General features: G+C 40.7%; 1 protein-coding gene across 1 annotated transcript; it reads left to right on the top strand.

The window, feature by feature from the left end:
* The first annotated feature begins 496 nt into the window (after positions 1 to 496).
* Positions 497 to 5544, top strand: LOC148009640 (pentatricopeptide repeat-containing protein At2g33680-like). Its single transcript, XM_087673112.1, has one exon. It carries the CDS (start codon positions 772 to 774, stop codon positions 4816 to 4818), a length of 4047 nt encoding a protein of 1348 aa, XP_087529238.1. The 5' UTR covers positions 497 to 771; the 3' UTR covers positions 4819 to 5544.
* Positions 5545 to 22541: the final 16997 nt, after the last annotated feature.

The raw sequence follows: 22541 nt of genomic DNA, 5'->3' as shown, positions 1-22541 counted from the left end.
ATAGGTATTGTCCAATAAACACTTTGTCAACACAATGCCAATGAAAACCTTGATTAGCCTAGGGCATGATTCAAGTTAACCTTGAATGGTGGACACGATTCAACAAACACTTGGTTGAATGGTGGACATGATTCAAGGTGGGGCCATTTCATGTGTGTTCAAGTTAACCTTCTCTAGGGAAGTCGTGTACATGACATCAAGTTGTTCATCTTGCAAGTTCCTAGCATGGCACAACCCTCACTCCCTAGTGTGGCACAACCAAGGCTCGCTCTACTCTTTGGAAGTCCCTAGTATGGCACAACAGGTGCTTTAAAAAAAGTTAGATTTAGTGTAATCTCACCTTTAACATTTGAAATTTACCTCTTAGACTAAAAGGAGGAGGTGAGTGAACCTTCAAAATTTGAAGGATTTCAAAATAAAACCTTCAAATGTGGGCATTTTACCTCGTAAAGAGAAAACCTTCGAATGTGCGCATTTGACGTTTTAAATACCTTTACATGCAATTGCACATCCCGGCGACTCTTCCCAGTCTGTTTTCTGCTTCGGTGGAGTCATGTCGGGAGGTCGGGTACGTTTCATGGTGACAGACATGTGAACTAGCATCCCTTTTCCCTTCCCCCCTTGTTATGATAGTGTGCAGCAGCCACTGGCATTTCCGTGTCCTGAGTCTGTTATCAGATTGTGTATGAGCCTGCAGTTCTGCGCGATGTCTCCCCGCAGAAGGATGCGTTGGAGCCTTGTTGCTCCTCTGCGCTGTGGACGCACCTAGTGATGCAGACGGAGCTGCCTGCATCCCTGGAAAACTGGATCAGTATTCTCCATAGGTGCAGACAGAAGAAGGATCTGAATGAAGCCAAGCGCTTGCATTCCTACTTGCAAGAGCATGAGCTGGAAACACATCCAATTCTGGGCAATTACCTTGTCCCTGTGCTGGTGGAATGTGACAGTTTGCAGGACGCACGCCATGTCTTTGATAGGCTTCCCTGTCACAATGAGTATTCGTGGACTTCTCTCATCTCTGGTTATGTCAGTCGAGGTGAGCCGCAACGTGCATTTGGTCTCTACCACAAGATGCAAGATGAAGCTTGTGTACCGCCTAACAGGTGTACTTACTTGGCCTTGCTCAATGCTTGCACTAGGCTGAGGGATGCAGAGATAGGCCGGCGGATTCACGTAGAATTACTCTTACGGGGCTTGGAATGTGATATTTCTGGTGGCAATGCAGTGGCCCTTGGCAACACACTTGTGGATATGTATGGCAAATGTGGTTCACATGTAGAAGCACGCCAAGTGTTTGACAAGCTTCCTGTTCAAGATTCAGTCTCTTGGAATGCCCTTATCGCTGGATATGCTGAACATAGGCTTGGGGAGGAAGCAGATGACTGTTTTCATCAAATGCAGCTCCGGGGCATCTGTCCGAACACAGTCACGTTTGTTTGCCTCCTAAAAGCCTGTGGCACACGTGACACTTTTGGGCTACGCCAAGACTTGCATGCTGAACTGACCAAAAGAGGATTGGAAAGAGAGCTTCATGTGGGTAGCACATTGGTGGACATGTACACTGAATTTGGTTTACTCAGAGAAGCACGCCAAGTGTTTGATGGATTGTCAGATCGAAATGTGGTTGCTTGGAATGCACTAATCACAGGTTATGTTGAACTTGGACTTGAAGAGGAAGTGCTGGTTTCTTTCAAACAAATGCAATTGGATGGCTTATCTCCTAATGCTATCACTTTTGCTAGCAGTCTGAAAGCATGTGGAATTATGCAAAGTTCAGAAGTAGGTCAAGGCTTACATGCTGAAACTGTCAAGAGGGGATTGGGAAGGGATCTATACGTGGGCACTACACTTGTTGACATGTATGGCAAATGTGGCCTGTTTGCAGAAGCTCATCAAGTGTTTGACAGACTGCCAACGCGAGATATAGCTTCATGGAATGCATTGATCGCAGGGTATGCTGACTATGGGCTTTGTGAAGAAGTGGGCAATTGTTTTCAAAAAATGCAGGTGGAGGGTGTATGCCCTGCTTCTGTCACATTTATTTCCAGCTTGAAAGCTTGTGGCACCAAACAAGCTTCAGAAACAGTCAAAATTGTACACGCTGAAATAAGCAAAAAGGGACTGGAAAGCGAGTTATATGTTGGTACAACACTCGTGGATACTTACACTGAATGTGGCTCACTTGCAGAAGCAAGACATGTGTTGAATCAGCTACCGGCACGAGGTACAATCTCATGGAATGCACTTATTGCAGGGTATGCTGAGTATGGATTTGGGGAGGAAGCCTTGAATTGTTTTCATCAGATGGAGAAAGAGGGCATTTCACCTGCTTCTGTCACATTTTTTTCTATCTTGAAAGCTTGTGGTGTCATAGGAGCTTTAGAAACAGGCCAAGAAATACATGCTGAAGTGATAAGGAAGGGAGTGGAGAGGGATCTTTATGTGGGAAGCACACTGGTTGATATGTACGGGAAATGTGGGTTGCTGGAAGAAGCACGGCAAGTGTTTGATAAACTATCAGCTAGGAGTGCTGTCTCATGGAATGCTCTCATATCAGGTTATGTTGAGCATGGGCTAGGTGAGGATGCATTGGAATCTTTCTATACCATGCAGTTGGAGAGTATATCACCAGCATCTGTCACGTTCATTTGTGCCCTGAAAGCTTGTGGAATCACTAGAGGTCTAGAATCAGGACGGTTAATACATGCTCATATAAGCAAAAGGGGATTGGAAAAAGAGCTCAATCTTGGCAACACACTTGTGGATATGTACATTAAATGCAGGGCGCTTGTAGAAGCTCGCGGAGTGTTTGACAAGCTCCTAGATCGAGGTGCAGTCTCATGGAATGCTCTGATTGGAGGTTACATTGAAAATGGATGTAGTGAGCAAGTGCTGAATACTTTCCAACAGATGCAGCTGGAAGGCATTTGTCCTGATTTAGTAACGTTGGCTTGCTGCTTGAAAGCCTGCAGCACCATTGGATCATTAGAATCAGGCCAGGAAATACATACTGAAGTGATAAAAAGAGGTTTGGAAAATGAGCTTCATATGGGTAGTACACTTCTAGATTTGTACATCAAATGTGGGTTTCTTGAGGAGGCACATCACGTGTTTAACTGGCTGCCAGATAAAGGTGTGGTCCCATGGAATACATTAATCACTGGATATGCTGAGCATGGGTTTGGTGAGGAGGTGTTGAGGTGTCTTGACCGAATGCAGCTAGGAAGTTTTTCTCCTGATTCTGTAACATTCTTTTGCGGCTTGAGGGCTTTGGGAAGTGAAAGAAATTTAGGTACAGGTCAAGAATTGCATACTGAAGTAGTCAAAAGGGGATCAGAAGGCGATGTCTATGTGAGTAGCACACTGATGACTATGTACATCAAATGTGGCTCATTTGTTGAAGCACAAGCAATCTTTGATAATCTACCATTTCGCAATGCAGTCTTGTGGAATGCACTGATTGTAGGGTATGCTGAACTTGGATTAGGTGAGAAAACGGTGAATTGTTTTCAACAAATGTGTTTAGAGGGCTTATGTCCAGATTCTGTCACGTTTGTTTGCAGCTTGAAAGGCTGCAGCATTATACAAGCTTTGGAAACAGGGCAGGAAATTCATGCTGATGCAACCAAAAGGGGGGTAGAGAGAGAGCTTAATGTGGGGAGTACAATAGTGGATATGTATGGAAAATGTGGTTTACTTGCGGAAGCACAACATGTGTTTGATGGGCTGCAAGTCCGGGGTGCAGTCTCATGGAATGCTCTAATTGTAGGATACACTGAGCATGGGCGTGGGAGGGAAGTACTCAACTGTTTTCAACAAATGCAGCTGGAAGGCGTATCTCCCAGTTCTGTCACATTTGTTTGCAGCTTGAAAGCTTGTAGCACTACAGGAGCTGTAGAAACAGGACGAGAGATACATGATGAATTAATTAAGAGGGGAGAGGAAGCAGAACTTCATGTGGGCAGCACACTGTTGGATATGTATGGGAAATGTGGGTCACTTGCAGAAGCACATCAAGTGTTTAATGGATTGCCAGATCGAGATGCAGCTCCTTGGGCTGCAATGATAAGGGCATTTGGTGAAAACCATGCAGGCCACATGGCTTTACAGTGCTTCAATGAGATGCAAAAGCAGGGAGTGAAGCCAGATTCCATTACATTCACATGTCTACTTACTGCATGTAGCCATGCCAGCCTGATCATCAAGGGCCAGGAGTATTTTAAGTTGATGAGAGCACATGAAATTGAACCATCATTGGAACATTATGCTTGTATGATTGATCTCTTTGCAAGGTCTGGACATGTTTATGAGGCGGAAAGGCTTCTTGCAGCAATGAAATGCCCTCCCAGTAGTATAATCTTAAAAGTGCTGCTTACTGCTTGCAAAGTATATGGCAAGGTGGAACTAGGGCAAAAATGCTTTCAGCAGCTGGTTAAGCTAAATCAAGAACTCTCATCTGCATACTTGCTGATGAGAGACCTTTATGCAAACGTGGGCCAATGGGATGATGCAAACAGGTTAGAGGAGATGAGAATATGTGCTGGTGCAAAGAAGAAGCCGGGTAGTGCATCAGTTGAGGTAGACAAGAAGCTGCATGAATTCGTTGTGGGTACCGATCAAAGTCGGGAGATATTTGAAACGTTGGAATTTCTTACTTCACATCTGGATGAAGCCGGCTATGTGCCTAATGTAGACTTGGTCTCCAAAGACGAGGAGAATGAGTTAGAATGTTTTGGTTTTGTAAATAAATATTATTTAAGTTTAACAAGCTGTAAGAGTAATTTGTGTCTTACGAATTGTGAGACTGCAATAATTTAGAGAGGGGACTACATGTTATAGACTGTTGCATGGAGGTTAGATAACACATAGGTTGCAAGCAACCAACCTGTCCACCCACCATTTTGAAGATGAATAAAAACTACATTTAACTATGGTAGACCAGCATTCAAAAGTAGCTTAAAAGCTTGGTGAATGGGAAAGCTCCAATCCAAACAATGTATATATAGATTTTTCCCTATCCTGTCTGGAACAACTTACCAGCTTGTACATCTAAATAGTTATCACTAAACTGAGCACGTAGAAGAATACGTAAGTCCAGGATTGGCACTTCTTTACAGAGCCCGACAGCAAGAGGCACACTAGATCAACAAAGAATCTTTGATCTCAACGTTGGCCTGTATTAAACAAGCTAAAGGGTTTGCAAAGGGAATACTCTTGGAGGGTAAGAGCCAACTGCTTGCTAGCTGATGCTATTAATACATCTGCTGTTGCCTTTTAACTTATACAAAGAAACCGGCCTTTGGGTGAATCAAAGGGCAGTAAACATCAACTTTGCAAGATCCTTCCTTAAAACACAAATCCAGCAGTGAAAATTGGAATAAATGGTGGAGCAGGAATGCCCGGACACACCAGAATACAAAGGCGGACACACCAGAATACAAAGGCAGGTGGCCCCTAAGCTTGGTGTCCCTTGCAGTATTCCTTTATCATTACTGTAAGATCAGTACAACTGTTCAAGGATTTGTCTTGCTTTTGTATTATCTCCTATTGCTCTCACTAGTTGAGATCACAAGCACCACATCTGAACTAGTGATATATATATTCGCATATTTAATAATCGCATTATATATAATAATTATATAATATGTTATATATAATCAAAGATATAATACCTTATATATAAGGTGTTATGTATCATAGTAATATATGTTATATACTATAATATGTATAATAAATGATATACATACTACATTATATATAACAGTAATATGTCATATTATAATACATAATATATTTTACAGAACTTATAACATAATTATTATGTATATCTATAATTATATTATGCTGTATATACACGTGTGTTGTAAATTAAATATAAGTTATATATTATAATGTATATAATACGTAATATGCATAAAAGTTATAATAATTATGTTACATTAAAATTATCACGTATATCTATAATTATAATTATATTATAATATACATTATATTACTTATATGAGAGAGAGAGAGAGAGAGAGAGAGAGAGAGAGAGAGAGAGAGAGAGAGAGAGAGAATGTGAGTATATATTCTTGAAACTTCTTTAGTATAACAATTATTATAATATAATATGCAATCACAATATCTGCATTAATATGTACGAGAGATTAAGAACTATTAATTATACTGTAAGTATATGAAAATATGTTATAGTATAATATTAATACATATGATTATTTATCATTATTAATATTAATTTTTTGACATAATAATTATGATAATGTTGTATACAATTACATCGTGTATACATTAATATAGGCATACATTGCATAATTAAATTTATGTTATATTTAATTTTAACTTGTGTGTGTGTGTGTGTACATATTAATATGATATTTTTAAGGATAATATAATAGTATAACCAAAATCCCAAGGAGTCACCTAAATCCTAATGGTTGTTAACCAAAACTGATGTATATACATATTTATAATACAAATACATATATATATTATTGATATTCATATTTGTCTTGAGATCTATACTTTATATTTATACATATATGTATATGTACATATGTTTGTATATCTATACTAATTTATTATTTTGATTGTAAATTCATGAAACCTCAGACATCTAGAGGGCTCCCCAAACCTACTCCCCTTCCCAAACCTCCCCTTTTTAATTACCCTCCCTCTCTCTTTTAATTAAAGTTTTTAATTAAATGAAACTTCTCTTTCTCCCCTTTTAATTAATCATCTCTCTCTCTCTCTCTCTCTCTCTCCCCTAATTAATCATTTTTAATTAAATTAAATACTATAATCAAAACTTTTTTCATTTTAAAAATATTTTTCCCTATTAATTAAATATTTTCAAAATATTTTTTAAATTTTATTTTCCTTTTAATTAATCATTTCTCTCTCTCTCTCTCTCTCTCTCTTTGTGTCAATCTCTCTCTCTCTCTCTCTCTCTCTCTTTTATTAAAGGTTCTTAATTTTTAATTTAGACTTCCCTCACTTTTTAAATCTTATTTTCTCTTTTAATTAAGTAGTTTTAAAATATTTTTAAATTTAGTTTTTAAGAGAAAAGAGAAGAGGAGAGAGAGAGAGAGAGAGAGAGAGAGAGAGAGAGAGAGAGAGAGAGAGAGAGGGGAGAAGAGGAAAGAGAAAAATAGAGACAAAATATAGAGAGAAAAAAGAGAAAGAAAAAAACTTGAGAGTGAAAGAAAGAGAAAAAGAAAAATGAGAGAGAGAGAGAGAGAGAGAGAGAGAGAGAGAGAGAGAGAGAGAGAGAGAGAGAGAGAGAGAGAGAGAGAGAGAGAGAGAGAGAGAGAGAGAGAGAGAGAGAGAGAGAGAGAGAGAGAGAAGAAGAAGAAGAAGAAGAAGAAGAAAAGAAAAGAAAAGAAAAAAGAGGAGAGGAAAAAAGAGGAAAGAGAGAAACAAGAAGAAAAGAAAAAGGAGAGGAAGAGGGAAAAAAGGAGAGAAAGAAAAGAGGAAAGAGAGAGAGGGAGAAAAAAGATGAGAGGGGGAAAAGAGGAGAGAGAAAAGATTAAGAGAGAAGGAAAAAGTAAGGGAGAGAAAAGAAAAAAATGAAAAATAGGGGAGAGAAATAAGAGAGGAGAAAGGAAAGAAAAGAGAGAGAGAGAGGGAAAGATGAGAGAGAAAAAGGAGGAAAGAGGGGGGAAAAGGATGAGAGAAAAAGGAGACAAAAGAGAAGTGAAGAAATGAGAGAGAGAGAGGGGAGGAGAGAGAAAAAGAAAATTGGAGACAATAAAAAATATATAGTGAAAAGAGAGCAAGAAAAAAACTTGAGAGAAAGAAAGAGAGAAAAAATGAGGATAGAGTGTGTGAATAAAAAATCAAGAGAAAGATACAGAGAGAAGAAAAGGAAAAAAGAGGACGGGGAAAGAGGAAAATAAAAATGAGGAGAGAGAGGGAAAGAGGGAGAGAGAACAAAAAACCAAGAGAGATACACAGAGAGAAGAAAAGAAGAGAGAGAGAGAGAGAGAGAGAGAGAGAGAGAGAGAGAGAGAGAGAGAGAGAGAGAGAGAGAATATATCATAGGGAGAGAAGGAAAAGAGAGAAGAGAGAAAAGCAATGACAAACAAGGAGAGAAGAAAACAAAAAAGGCAAAGAGAGGAGTGAGAGAAGAGAGAGAACAAAAAGGAGGAGAGATATAAGCAAAGAGAATGGATAAACAAGGAAAAGAGAGAAAAAAGAGGAGAGTAAGAGAAAAGAGAAAGAGAGGAGAGAGAAAAGAAGTGATGAAAGAGAAGGGAAAATTAAAAAGTATGAGAGAGAGAGAGAGAGAGAGAGAGAGAGAGAGAGAGAGAGAGAGAGAGAGAGAGAGAGAGGAGGAGGAGGAGGAGGAGGAGGAGGAGGAGGAGGAGGAGGAGGAGGAGGAGGAGGAGGAGGAGGAGGAGGAGGAGGAGGAGGAGGAGGAGGAGGAGGAGGAGGAGAAGAAGAAGAAGAAGAAGAAGAAAAGGAAGAAGCAGAGAGAGGAAAACAAAGAGGAGAGAAAAAAAAGAATATAATATGAGAGAGAGGAGATAAGAAATAAGAGGTGATGTGAGAGAGAGAGAGAGAGAGAGAGAGAGAGAGAGAGAGAGGAGAAGAAGAAGAAAAGGAAGAAGCAGAGAGAGGGAAACAAAGAGGAGAGAAAAAAAAGAATAAAATATGAGAGAGAGGAGATAAGAAATAAGAGGTGATGTGAGAGAGAGAGAGGGAATTTTTTCCTCATCATCTGAAGATGATGCTTCCTCCTTAAGGATAGGGGCAACTCTCAGAACAGGTTCATAGTGGACTACTTCTTCGCTTGTTGATAAAGTGGAAGAACTTGCCTTCTCCTCCTCCACTATATGCGGCTGCTCCTTGAATACCACATCACGGCTCGCAATTATCTTCTTTGCCTCTTGGTCATATAATTTGTAAGCCTTCTGCTCATGACTATAACCCAAGAAGATACATTTTCTACTTTTTAGGTTTAACTTGCTTCTCTTCTCATTTGGAACATGTGTATAACATTCACATCAAAAAAATTTGAAATGTGAGACAGATGGTTTCTTACCAGTGTAAGCCTCATGAGGTGTTTTTCCCTTGAGAAGATTTGTATAGCTCTGATTTAGAATGTAGACTGCAGTATTAACAGCTTCAGCCCAAAAATGGTTAGGCAATCCCTTGCCCTTTAGCATGCATCTTGCCATCTCCACAATGGTGCGATTCTTGCGTTCCACAATACCGTTCTGTTAAGGTGTGTGAGGCATCGTCAATTGATGCTTGATTCCTTTGCTCTTGCAAAAGTCTTCAAACTCCTTTGAGTTGAACTCACCACTACTATCTGTACTAAATTTCTTTATACTTTTTCATGTTTCATTCTCAATAAGTTTTAGCCATTCTTTAAACTTACCAAAAGCTTGAGACTTATCATGAAGGAAGTACACCCACATCTTCCTAATGTAGTCGTCGACAATCAACATAAAATAAAAAGATCCCCCTAAGGCTTGTGTAGGCATCTTACCGTACAAGTCAGCATGCACAAACTCTAGAGGAGCATATGCTCTATTCTTGCTTTCCCGTGGAAATGGCTTTCTCTGTTGCTTGTCCATCATACAAGCTTCACATGGTTCCTTCAATTCAGTCACACTGTAGGTAGGTGAGCAACCATACCTTGCTTGTCCATCTCCTTCAACACTGCAAATCCAATGTATCCAAATCTTTTATGCCAAAGCTTACTTGTGTCCACTCCAGTGGTGGCTGTAAGAGCACTTAGCTCATACAAGTTGTTCCTTCTTTCTCCTTGGCCAACAACTTTTCGAACACTGTCGAGAATTTTTACACGTCTTCTTGAACCTCACTTCATGACCAATATCGGTTATGGCAACAATTGATAACAGATTTCTCCTAATTTCGAGAACATACAATACATTTGAAAGATTTTTGACTTCACCATTTGCAGCAATAAAATAAATAGTATTTGTGTCCGCAGTAGGGATTTTATATCATTTCCAACTGTCACAGTGATGGATTCTTGTAGAGACTACATAGAAATGTATAGACCTTTCTTGTTGGTCATGTGACGGGAGGCCACACTATCCAACACCCATGAGTTAGTGCGTGGTAGATTTTTCTTGCAACGAGAAGCACACTTCCTCAATGGTCACCATAAATAACTCTCAGTTGTATTGGCTGTCTCTTTCCCTTTACTTTTAAGGGTACCATTATTTTCATCTGTCTTCTTGACACGACAATCTGCAATTGTATGTCCTTTTCTTCTTGCAGTAGAAGCACTCTCCTTGAAACTTCTTCTTACCGCCCTTCTTCTTTTTATCACCATCATTTTTGGTGGAGGAACCACCTTTGCCTTTTGAATTGGCAAAGAATGCATGCATCTTCATTGTTGCTTCCTTCTCGGGCTTTCAGCCTCAACTCCTCCTCCATCAATAATGCACAAAACTCATCAAAAGACAAAGCTTGAGGTCTCACCTGAGTATTAAGGGCAGTTACTAATCCATTAAACTTTTATGGATAAATCCGAAGATACCTCCGAGCTAGCTCCTCACTAGTCTTTTGTATCCCAGCACCAGCCATCTGGTCACACAGATTCTTAATCCGAGTGATAAATGCTTCAGCCGTCTCTCTTTTAGCAAACTTCTATGCTGCTAGTTGATTCTCCAAGTTTTGAATCCTTCTTTGGTTTCGTGTTTCATATTGACTCCTCAGTACATTCCAAGCCTCTGATGCTTTGATTGTATGCTGAATCAAAGTCAAAACACTCTTAGAATAGCTTGAAACTAAGGCACACAATGCATCTGCGTTCCTTTGTTTCCAAGCTCGTAGAAGATTTGCATTCGGAGAAATCATTACACTGAAATTTGATGGGTCGGGGGTAGGTTGTGGTTTTGCGTCAGTCTCAAGCACAGTCTCCAAAAGCTCATAAGAATCAAGGATAGTTGTAATTTTGAACTTCCACAAGGTATAGTTTGTACCATCTAACTTGACTTTGTTGAAGATTGGTGGACAAATCCTCAATGTTTGAATAGCTGGTATAACAACACCACCTCTTGTACTGCTTCGTGATGTGCCAGAACCACTTTCGAAAGATGACATCGTTCTTCTTTGATGTTGAAGCCTTTGCCTCTTGTGCACTCTTCGATTCCTAGGGATCCCTCTTGTGCACTCTTCGATCCCTAGAGCCCCCTGGGCTCTATTGAAGCCTTTGCCTCTTGTGCACTCTTCGATCCCTAGAGCCCCCTTGGCTCTGATACCATGTAAAAATTACACGGCGTACTGAACAGAATCTGATAAAGAGATAGAGAGTACACAATAGATAAGAGAATTTAAAAAAATCTTTAGCTCCAAACAAATAATGCAAAGATGGCTCTGTCCACCCATGCGCTTCCACTGTGAAGCTTAGATGGTGATCTAGATAGAAGATAGGTGAAGAGCTTAAGACTAGCTGGAATAACTTTGACTGGGTGAAAGATAGATGATGGATGGTTATGAAGGTGTTTAGCTTTTATGGCCCATGAAGGCGGTTAGATCGGCCTGGCAACCATATGAGCCTCCACTAGTCGGCTAGGGAATATTCTCTTTATCGTTGGGCTGAAGGCGCTGCCCCTGAATCCCCACCAGAAGGGCCAACGGCCAAGGGCCACTTTCACGACCCCCGGACCCCAAATTAGGGACCCTTGATAACTCCCTTACCCCGAAACTCGATGCAATGTGCCTCGAGTTGCTAGCAGCTTAATTACTCTGTCTAATCCAAAGATTAGACCCACAATGGTCACCTTTTTGCCATCCGGCCACCTCCTATACCGCTTCGTGATGTGCCAGAACCACTTCCGAAAGACAACATCGTTCTTCTTTGCTATTGAAGCCTTTGCCTCTTGTGCACTCTTCGATTCCTAGGGATCCCTCTTATGCACTCTTTGATCCCTAGAGCCCCTTGGGCTGTGTTGAAGCCTTTGCCTCTTGTGCACTCTTGGATCCCTAGAGCCCCCTAGGCTTTTATACCATGTAAAATTACACGGCGCAATGAACAGAATCTGAGAAAGAGATAGAGAGTACACAACAGATAAGAGAATTTAAAAAAATCTTTAGCTCCAAACGACTAATGCAAAGATGGCTCTATCCACCCGTGCACTTCCACTGTGAAGCTTAGATGGTGATCTAGATAGAAGATAGGTGAAGAGCTTAAGACTAGCTGGAACAACTCTGAATGGGTGAAAGATAGATGATGGATGGCTATGAAGGGGTTTAGCTTTTATGGCCTATGAAGGCGGTTAGATCAGCCTGGCAACCATATAAGCCTCCACTAGTCGGCTAGGGAATATTCCCTTTACCGTTGGGCCGAAGGTGCTGCTCTCGAATCCCCACCAAGGGGACCAACGGCCAAGGGCTGCTTTCGCGACCCCCGGACCCCAAAATAGGGGCTCTTGATAAGTCCCTTACCCCAAAATAGGGGCCCTTGATAAGTCCCTTACCCCGCAATTCGATGCAATGTGCCTCGAGTTGCTAGTAGCTTAATTACTCTGTCTAATCCAAAGATTAGACCCACAATGGTCACCTTTTTGCCATCCGGCCATATAGACCTCATCTCACATACAAGTCATGACTCAACCAATATCCAGGCTCACATATTGCTTCTCCTCATAATGAGGGCCTTATAACTTTGAGCACCATGGATCATTGATGGCACCTTATAAGGGTGGGGCATTGAGCATATCTAACACATAATTCACTTGTATAATAATCAATCCATTGTCTATGTCATCATGAGTCTTGTATTCATCTTCCAACCTCCATAGCTCCTACCATGCTCTTCTAGATCCGTCTTTCTCACATGGTATCAGAGCACAGTTGAGCATGGCTTAGCTCTACTCTGCTCCTCCAATCTCTCTTTATCTCTGGTCAGTTCATTGTCAGCTCATTATTTCATTTCTCACCTCCATCTCCACTTCACCGTCTTCTCTGCCATAGCTAGATTGGACTAGCAGCACTTGGAGCTTTCATAACTCTCTCTATAGACCATATCTCAACTTGATTTCTTTGGAGAATTTCTCTACAGTCCAGGGCACTTCATCCCATTGCAAAAATTGAGCCGATTGATACACAGACCAATCAACATTGCATGATTTCGTATTCATTGTCATATCTACGTCTATTTACTATTGTACGGCCCGATCTACCTTTGCACATCGCGATACATCCTGCGAGAGTATAGGGCATTTGAAGCCCATTGTATGAGCTCTCTCCCCACCATAGGGTTCTTTAAATGATGTACTACAACTCCTGCTACAAGCAAACAACTACACATCACGATACATCCTGCAAGTATAGGGCATTTGAAGCCCATTGTATGAGCTCTCTCCTCACCAAAGGGTTCTTTAAATGATGTACTATAGCTCCTACTACAAGCAAAAAACCAAATCTATAGAAAACCCTAAACAGAGACTCCATAGCCAAGTACTCTTCAAGCTCTTTTCCACTTCATTTTCTCACTAGTTCTAGCACACTCAAGGTTCTATCACTCAGATCTGAAGTTTCCAACAAATTAAACCTCACGAAAAATATTTGAAGCAACCTGCTTGAAGATCAAGCAACCTACTTGAAGATCAAGCATCATCAAGCCTTACATTAAGATAGTATCTCTTGATACTTATCTAGTACTTCTTGGCACTTGTGTTTCTTAACACATCTAAGAACAATTCATTTGTTGGTTTTACTTTAGTTCTTGCAATGATAAACATGAAGATTTTTAATGTGGAATGCCCAATTGATTAAATTCCTTGTAAGCCTCAATCTCATTATAAAAGGATAGACACTGCATGAGTATACTTGCAATAAGACCTCCTTGGCCAAATTCAATGGTTAAGGCTTTCATGCTTAGAAAGAAAAGACAATGTACCATCTCATGAGAAAAGACCTCTAGGATCTATTTGAGGATGATACAAGAGATACAGATGGCAAGAAGGAAGATGATGAAGATGGATTCATTGAAGAAGTCCACCTCAAGACAAAAGAGTGGAAAAAGATGAATAACAAGGCTCTAGGTATCATTGCTTGGGAACTATATCTGATAATGTATTGCACCATATTTTTGGCATTAAAGATACAAAAAAGGCATGGGATGAGCTTGACAAGATCTTTGAAACTCCAACTAAAAACTCAAAAGTAAAATTACTCATGGGTTCTATAAGCTAGATTGAAAGAATAGTTATTCTATGACCATGGCCATTAACGAGTTTAAAAGCCTAAAAACTCAACTTGTAATGAGAACATAGATGATGATGAAGCCATAGTAGTGCTACTAGCAAGTGTAAATCAAGAACCATATGAGAACCTTGTGTCTACCCTAAGGAATGTTCCTAATCTCTCACTCAAAGACATTGAGCATTCTCTACTTGATTGAGAAAGTAAACTTAAAAACAATGATGCAAAAGAAACCATCTCAAAGGATAATCTCTTGTACACCAAGGAAACTTATGAAGCAAAAGGACGTGGACGAGAATTCAACACCAACAACAAGGATCGGGTCACATGTCATTATTATGATAAGATTGGGCGTATGACTAATGAATGTTTCCACAAGAAAAGAGCACAAATGGTGCAAAATGGTAACCATTAAAATCAATTCATGAATGAAAAATATGCTTCCGCTATTGACAACTTTGACAAATTGTTTTGAAGAAATTTTAATTTATCTTTCCCATAGTGGATCTTCTGTTTTTCCATAGTGGATTTGCTTTATTAAAAAAAAAAACATTGCCAAAGATGTAAAGTTTCAAGCTTTAACTTGACTAGGATGCCTTTGCACTAGTCTCTTAGGCCATGTCATCATGTACGGGAGGCAAAAGCCAGCAAGTGTAGAAACTCATCATTTGAGGGGGGGTGGTGTTAAAAGATATGGCAAATGATGCATGCTCCAAGAAGAGATATCTTGAATCCCATATGCACAGTGAGGCAGAATGCTACTATCCAACTACTATAAAGGATTGTACTTGACTATCACTTTCAATGAGTTGAATGCAATATATCATGATGATTTCTTCTTTCAGTTAGTATCATTGTCAGTGTCTTACACAAGATTGTGTTTATGAGTCCAAGATTTCATCTTGAAACCTAATTCACTTGTGTAGCAGTTAGTCCATTGTCTATATCATCATAAGTCTTCTATTCATATTTCAACTTCCATAGCTCTTGCCATGCTCTAGATCTGTCTTTTTGACAAGGGGGTGAGAGGAGAAAAAAAATAAGAGAGAGAGAGAGAGAGAGAGAGAGAGAGAGAGAGAGAGAGAGAGAGAGACAGAGAGAGAGAGAGAGAGAGAGAAGAAAAAAGTAGGGGAGAAAAAAGAAAAAGAAAAAAGAGAGAAGAGAGAAAGAAGGAAAAAGGAGAGAAAGGCAAATAAAAAAGAGAGGAGAGAAAGAGGGGAGGAAAAAGATTAGAGAGAAAAAGGAGGAAAGAGAGAAAAAAGATCAAAGAAAAAGAAGACAAAGGAGAAGAGAGAGAGAGAGAGAGAGAGAGAGAGAGAGAGAGAGAGAGAGAGAGAGAGAGAGAGAGAGAGAGAGAGAGAGAGAGAGAGAGAGAGAAGTTTGACTTGAACTTCAATCTGATGCATAAAAGAGGTTGTATATGTATTGTATATGTATCTAGCATTTTATATTACAATTTTTATACGTGGAGTAGGTACATTGTGAATAATATTCTTGATTTTATTTTAGATACCTCCTAGAATCATATTGAAAAACCATTTAGATCTATTGGTACATTTATAAAACAAGTTTGTATATGTGTGAAGCTATATTCATAAATAGATACATACTTATGCATAACACAAAAGCTTTGGGATCTCCCATGGCTAATTTTTTTGTTACTCTAAACACCCACAAACCCTCTTGTCACATGAAATGTGCATTAGAACGAAGTGCTTTAACTATTATTGACATCAGTGTGAAGCACTTGGAGAACACGACATGAAGCGCATGAGAATCTAGGTGTGGAGCACCTAATATAGTCTACAATAAGCATCAAGTTTGTGGTTTTAAAGCAGATTTCAAACATCAAGGAAATTACCTCTCTTTTTCTATGTGAATTCAATTAAAACATTTGATTATGTATGATTTACATCACATTTGATGTGTGGGTATGTGCACTACAGCCTTGCTTGCAATCGGCATCTTGAAGGATGGTACACTACACAAGGCCAAGCGGCCTAAGAATAGATCTCAAGCTCCTCAACTTGTCACTTAGTTAAAGCCATGTATTGTGGTGGGTTTGAGAAATGTTACATGTGGAACAAACGTTAGTTTTGTTGAGGCCATTAAATACAACATCAATATATAACCTAGTAAATAATATTGCACTTGAGCATTGAAGACATTGTGCGGTTTACTAGGTCCAAAGACCACCTTTTTAGCAAAAGATTGAAGATTTTTTCCACTAGGGTATTGGGCCAATAGAGTGACGACCTGTGTAACTTGTCGTATCCCTCCCCAATAGAGAAGAATTTCTATTGCGATTTGAGAAAGTTGATTGATGGAATTTGAAAATGAAGGCTTGTCATTGGTTGGATAGCCTATAGTAATTTGTCCATCTCACCCTCTACTGTCAACTAATTTTTTTGTGAAGGGTTCCCCCATCGAGAAGCCATCAAGTGCCATGAAAGAAATCTCCTAGCTTCCTCATGCATTTGCAAAGCTCATTCGATTACGAAATTCAAAGACGGATTAGCACTAAGCTGTTTCGACATGGCTATTTTTTCGTGATAATCTATTGGCTTCCACCCTATGCAAAGCCATTAAGGGTTTTTTTTACACGAGAAAAAGTATTACTTTTTCTCACTATACTTTGTCCCTAAATTTTTTTGCATTACACAAAGTGTTTTTTTTGTAATGGGTGGTATTATGTATTACCAAAGGAAGTAAAAGAAGATTGCATCAAGTTAATGCTTGGAGGCCCTAGACCTAGGAGAGTGTCCCCAACTTTTTACCAAATAGTCTAGGAATCTAGTATGTCTTCTAAAGCTGTCCAATCACTATACAGAGTGAGGATTTCAAAAAGCTAATTCTATCTATTGGGGTAGAGTGATGCCTATTCCTAAAGATAGCATTGTTCCTACTAGACCAAATGTGCTTGATTACGACTCTTGCCTCATCAACATTGTAGAAGTCACCAAACAAAGCCCCTCTCATTGCTAATGCATGATTTAGGTTTGGCTTCCCAAGCCATTGCCTTACAACTCTCCAAATTGGTTGGGACTGGGGACAATCTCCAAAACAGGTGTTTGATGCTTTCTTCTTTATTCCTACACTATACACACCACGGGGGTACCGCAACAATGTTGGAGAGCTTAGTTCTAATAGGTAGCTTGTTGATTGTCATGTGCCACATCAGTGCATTGAGCTTGTTTGATTTTGTACCCCTCCACACCTTACAAGCTCTCTTTCTCCACATTGATGGTCTAGCGTGCAAGAATTCCTTCCTCCATTCTACCTAGGTCTTCATGATTACTCAAGTGGATGGTCCTTTGATGTCCCTTGCTTTCTTGCATATCCACAGTGGGCTGCCCACTTTCGCTATGGTGGACTGTGCTTTTAATTGGCGATTTGTTGCGAAGAAGATCAAACCACTTGGAACCAGGCCCCAGGAGGGACTCCAATCCAAAGCCCTCATCTTCTCTATCCATTGTTAGGGTATCCCAGGAGATTTGGGCCAGACCACTTCCATTGTCCCTCTTCCATATAAATTGTGTGAATGTTGTTTCTACCTACTTCCACGATGTTGTGCTGATTGGAAGGAGGGAGCCCACATAAACAGTGGTCAAGGTAAGGATTGACTTAACCACAGTCAATCTGCTTGCAAGCATCAGTTGGCTCCCTCTCCACTTAGTCATCTTCGCCTCCATTTTATGTTGAAACCATTGATATTGTTGTTTGAGGCTGATCCCAACACCCAAGGGGTATCCTAAGTATTTGACATAATCTGATCAGTGATGATTAGCCTGATAGCATTGCAAACTCCTTGTAGATGACCATCAAATTGTTGACAGATGATCTCTAAGCCTACAATATGCTGGCATTATCATTAGCAAAGAATTGCACCATCAACTACTGTCTGTTAGGTATGGATAGACCTCAAATAGCACCATTAGGCACCACTTCCCTATCAATTCTTTTGAGTAGAGGATCGATGATGAGGGCAAACAGTAAAGGGGCCAGTGGGCATCCTTGCCATATTGACCTCTAGGGGGGGGGGGGGGGGGGGGAGACCAAACCATTAACCGTCACCGAGGCTGAGGCATTGGAGAACAATGCTGAGACCATCTTAATGAAGACTGGCCCAAATCCAATGGCAATAAGTGCAGTAGTGATAAATCTCCAACTGACTTTATCATAAGCTTTGCCAAGGTCCATATCAACCAAGACAAAGTCCATTTGGAGTATTAGAGCCTCATCTATAGCAAGAATGCATCCTGTATAGAGCACCCATGGATGAACCCATACTATCTCTAGTGGACCACTTTGGACAACAATATCCTAATTCTCATAGCCAAAGCTTTGGCCAAAACCACTAGATCCTCTACACATGTATCCCAGAGACTCTGGAAGAGTTCAGGGTAGAGGCCATCATGGCCTTGGGCCTTCCTCTTTTTTCATCATTCATAGTACCATCTTGAACTCTTCCTTGGAGAAAGGCTTTTTGAGAAACAAAGCTTCATGCACAGGAATCTGTCTAACAAAGTTCTTGAAGAAGGCATTGACCCTAACTTCATAGTTGTGTCTTTGAGGGATCAGTTCCAACAATCAAGGAGAGGTGGCGAGTAAACACCCGGGCTATACCTTGATCGTTGAAGACCATATTACCCATCTCATCTTCTACAGCAGTGATAATTTCCATCTTGTGTTTAGATCTGAATGCACCCAAAAACCATGCAGTGGGAGCATCACCCATGATATCCCACATACCTTACAATCGCACCTTAGCAACAGAGACTTTCCTTTCTTCATTCTTTCACAAGAATTCCTCAATTCCCAAAAGGAGGGTTTGCATTATATGATCTCTAGGAGTGAGGCTAAGAGCACTAATAGCAGCTTCCCGAGCCTTGGCGACAAGGGGGGAATTCCTTCTTCTATAGGCAACCAACTTTGTGCCATGTCTCTTAGAGGCCTTGAAAATGCTTTCTGAGCATTTAATACTATATTGGGGAAAATGGAAATTTCCCATAAGTTTGGGACGCGTAGTCAAATCTTTGGATTTGTCATAACTTGAATACTAGAAGTCCAAACCGAGTGCTCTATAGCTCAATAGATTCCATTTTTCAAGTGCTTTCCAATGATAGGTCACATCATAAGGTTTTGAGAAACTTATGGGCATGTTATCCGGGTGTCACCTTTTTAGTATTCAAAAAATGGAAATTGGGAGATTTCCAAACTCACTAATATTGTGTTATTTGATCCATCTAAACTCAAGATATCACATATTGTCCCTTGATCCTTCCCATATGCAACCCAGGGATTGAATAAATTGTTTATCGTACAGAAAAGAAGCGTTGAGTCTAAATGAGGGAGGACCATTAGATGTCTTACCTGAAAGGACCACCTTGAGGGAGACCAACAAGGAGATATAGTCGGACAGTATCTTTGAGAGTATGGGAAGAAATTGGAGACCACTGGAGATTCACCATGCATGCAAATTGTCATAACACGTATCCAAGCGGGTAGCACACCATGTGCTTCCCTAGTGTCTATTGTGCCAAGTGACCACCTCCTCCATCTTCTTTCGCTACAATAGGGCAAGGTCCTTGAGGTATAGAGAGTCCTCCAAGTCATGCCAAGCCTTTGTCTCCTGAAGGGCCATTGTCCCAGAACCATGTGATCGATCAGATGGTTGGGGTCACCTTAAATCTTCTATTTAACTTGATCCACAAAGCTATCCTAGAAGTAAATAAGTTAGGACCATGGACATTCCAATGCAAGCTCTTCTTTTTCCTTTCGAAAAATTTGACCGAAACCTCCTCTCCTGAGCATTGTAGGATGATAGTGAGTGTAGAACTTGAGTTGGCGGACCCCCACAAGAATTTGGGGGCTAGTTCTTCCTTGGCTGCAATGCGGGTCCCTCCTCTACCTCTTTGACAAATATCCACAAAGATTGTGTTTCTGAGTAGACTGAGCTCCTATACCCCATGCCCATCCAGCTTGATCTCTTGAGGGGCAATAATCCGTGGTTTGTGCCTTCTGGCCAAGTTATAGCAAACAATCTTCCTCTTTTCTGATAAAGGCCTCACACATTCCAAGACACTATGGTCACCTTCCTTGATACCTTGCAAGGTCCGAAAGTCGTCATCGGCATCTTGTATGAGTTCAGCACCATCAATAGGAGCGCAAAAATTGTGATCCACCAAAGATTTCCTGGACTGCTTCGTGAGAGTTCCCTTGGGATTGCTTTTGGAGCCCCTCTACATCTGCCACCCTCCCTTAGGCGACACATTCTCCTTCTGAGTGCCTGTTGCTTTGGCACCTCCCATTGCCTTTTGAGCCCCCATGGCTACATTAGAGGAGGATGCCTCGGGATTCTTGATCTCTCCCTTTCCCTTGGGGGGCCTCTGCACCATTAGACTTACCAATATTAGCAGTCTTCTCAATGGGGCCCTTACCGGTCTGCTCCTTCCGTTGCTCCTCCATCTTCTCTGATGGTGGCTGCTCTTCTGCGCTACCTTGGTCTGCAACGACTTCTTAGGGCATGCACGGGCAAAGTGAAAAATTTCCCTGCAATGGTAACAAGAGTCAAGAAAGGAAGAAAGCTTTATTTCCCCCACCACTTTAAAGCCTTGCAGGTCAACAATCTCCAGAAATTCTAGCGGTTCTTTGGGACGGTCCCATAGCACGCAGGCCCTTTTCTTAGCCACAAATTTGCCAGTGACCTTTGCGGGGAAGGGAATGTAGAGGACCTTGCCTAGGGCTTGTGCAATCTTCTCCCCTCTCTACCACAAATTGTGGCAAGTGCGATGTCCCCAATCCATGGTTCAATCATTGTTGATGTTTGATTAGAAGCACGCATTACGGGAAGCAGAATGGTGCCCTGTGCAAAGAATTTTCGATGCATGGCATCCCTGACACAATGAATTTTTGCAAATAGGGGGAGGATCAAGCATGTGCTTCACTGCAGAGAATTTTGCTACGCACGCACAGATGCAATCATGTCCTTCGACCCACACACAATGCACCATCTAACCAACATCGTTGGGACTCAGGAACTGAAAAACGAAGCAGATAGGAACAAATGTAGAGAAGAATGGAGGTAGCATGCACTTGTTGCAAAAAGAAGTGCCGAGGGGAAGTGTCTGCAACAAGGAGGGAGGCCATAGGAGAAGCGGTGTTTGACAAACATGGTGACGGGAGAGGATTTAACAGCACAACAGGGGAGAATTTGCGGCCAATTGCTCCGTGCACCCTCGAAATTCCGCCCAAGATCCTCTGCGTAGCGATGGCGGATCAATCGCTTCAAAACCGCTGTTGGGAGATTGTAGAAGGAGGTTGCATGGGCGATGGACGGGTGTCGATCCTGTGTGGTGAAACCGCACGGCTTGGCCACGAACAGACTTCTTCCCCGTTGTGATCGAGGGAGGAAGTGTGAGGGTCTACCACAGTGTAACACTTCCTCCCTCAATTACAAAGCACATGACATGGTTTCCACATTCCAGGTAAACCAGCAAACTGTGCCATGTGCGAAGCCCTTCTAATACATGTGTGTCACAGTCCATCACTAGAGTGTCCTCCTCAAATTCTCTAAAAATGCATTCTCTGATAGTCTCCGTTTCTTCATGGCATCTTTTAGGGCCATTGTTTTAGAATTTGATAGAGCTTTTGTGAGGTTATAAAAAAGAGAGAAAACATTGAATAGATTTAATAGGACTTCCACATGACTATAAATAGAGAGAAAATGATAGATTCAAATAGCTTTCTGTTTTATAACAGATTTCCCTTTATTATATAGGCTAAAAGTAGACGAAAATAGATTTTTCTTGATGTATAACACAGCTCATTTGGAGCAACCTATAGGAAGTTATTCTAGATTTGGTTCAATATGGTCTATGCTGAGTAGTAGGCTATCTACTGCTTGCAAATGTCTTTTTAAGAAGATTTGGTGGATAAGACTTCAATTTCAAGACTTTTAGATGCTATACATATAAGAGGCTTACTCTTTAGCTTTGACTCCAACCACATTTTTGTAGATTCCCCAAGATTCTTTGTATCTTTGTAATGTTGAAACAACATAGTACTATGTCATTCCCACAATTCCAACCATTGTAACAAGTCATTTCTTGTTTTTTAGGGCAAAAATCTTTGGGAAGGGATGGAATGTAAAGAGTGCTGATAATGGTAGCTAGTTTTTGAAAGTTGGACCTAAGAAAGGGTTAGGCTCATAATCTTGAAGGCATGTACGTATCAACTTACTTTTGAGGATAGAGGCTCAAGTTTTAAGAATAGAAACTTCTATCAAGTTCCTATGGAAGGAAGGAAAATAAAAATTACTTCTATCTAGACTAAAGAAAAGAATCCTGACA

Source organism: Lygodium microphyllum, chromosome 30, assembly GCF_053477565.2.
Source record: "Lygodium microphyllum isolate KBCC chromosome 30, Lygodium_microphyllum_v1.1.10, whole genome shotgun sequence".
NCBI lineage: Eukaryota > Viridiplantae > Streptophyta > Polypodiopsida > Schizaeales > Lygodiaceae > Lygodium > Lygodium microphyllum.
The sequence above is the reverse complement of the archived record's forward strand: the minus strand, read 5'-3'. Positions and strand labels throughout refer to the sequence as shown.

Bases quoted from the DNA above. Each gene is read 5' to 3' on its own strand.
- LOC148009640 (XM_087673112.1), top strand. From the start codon at position 772: ATGCAGACGGAGCTGCCTGCATCCCTGGAAAACTGGATCAGTATTCTC.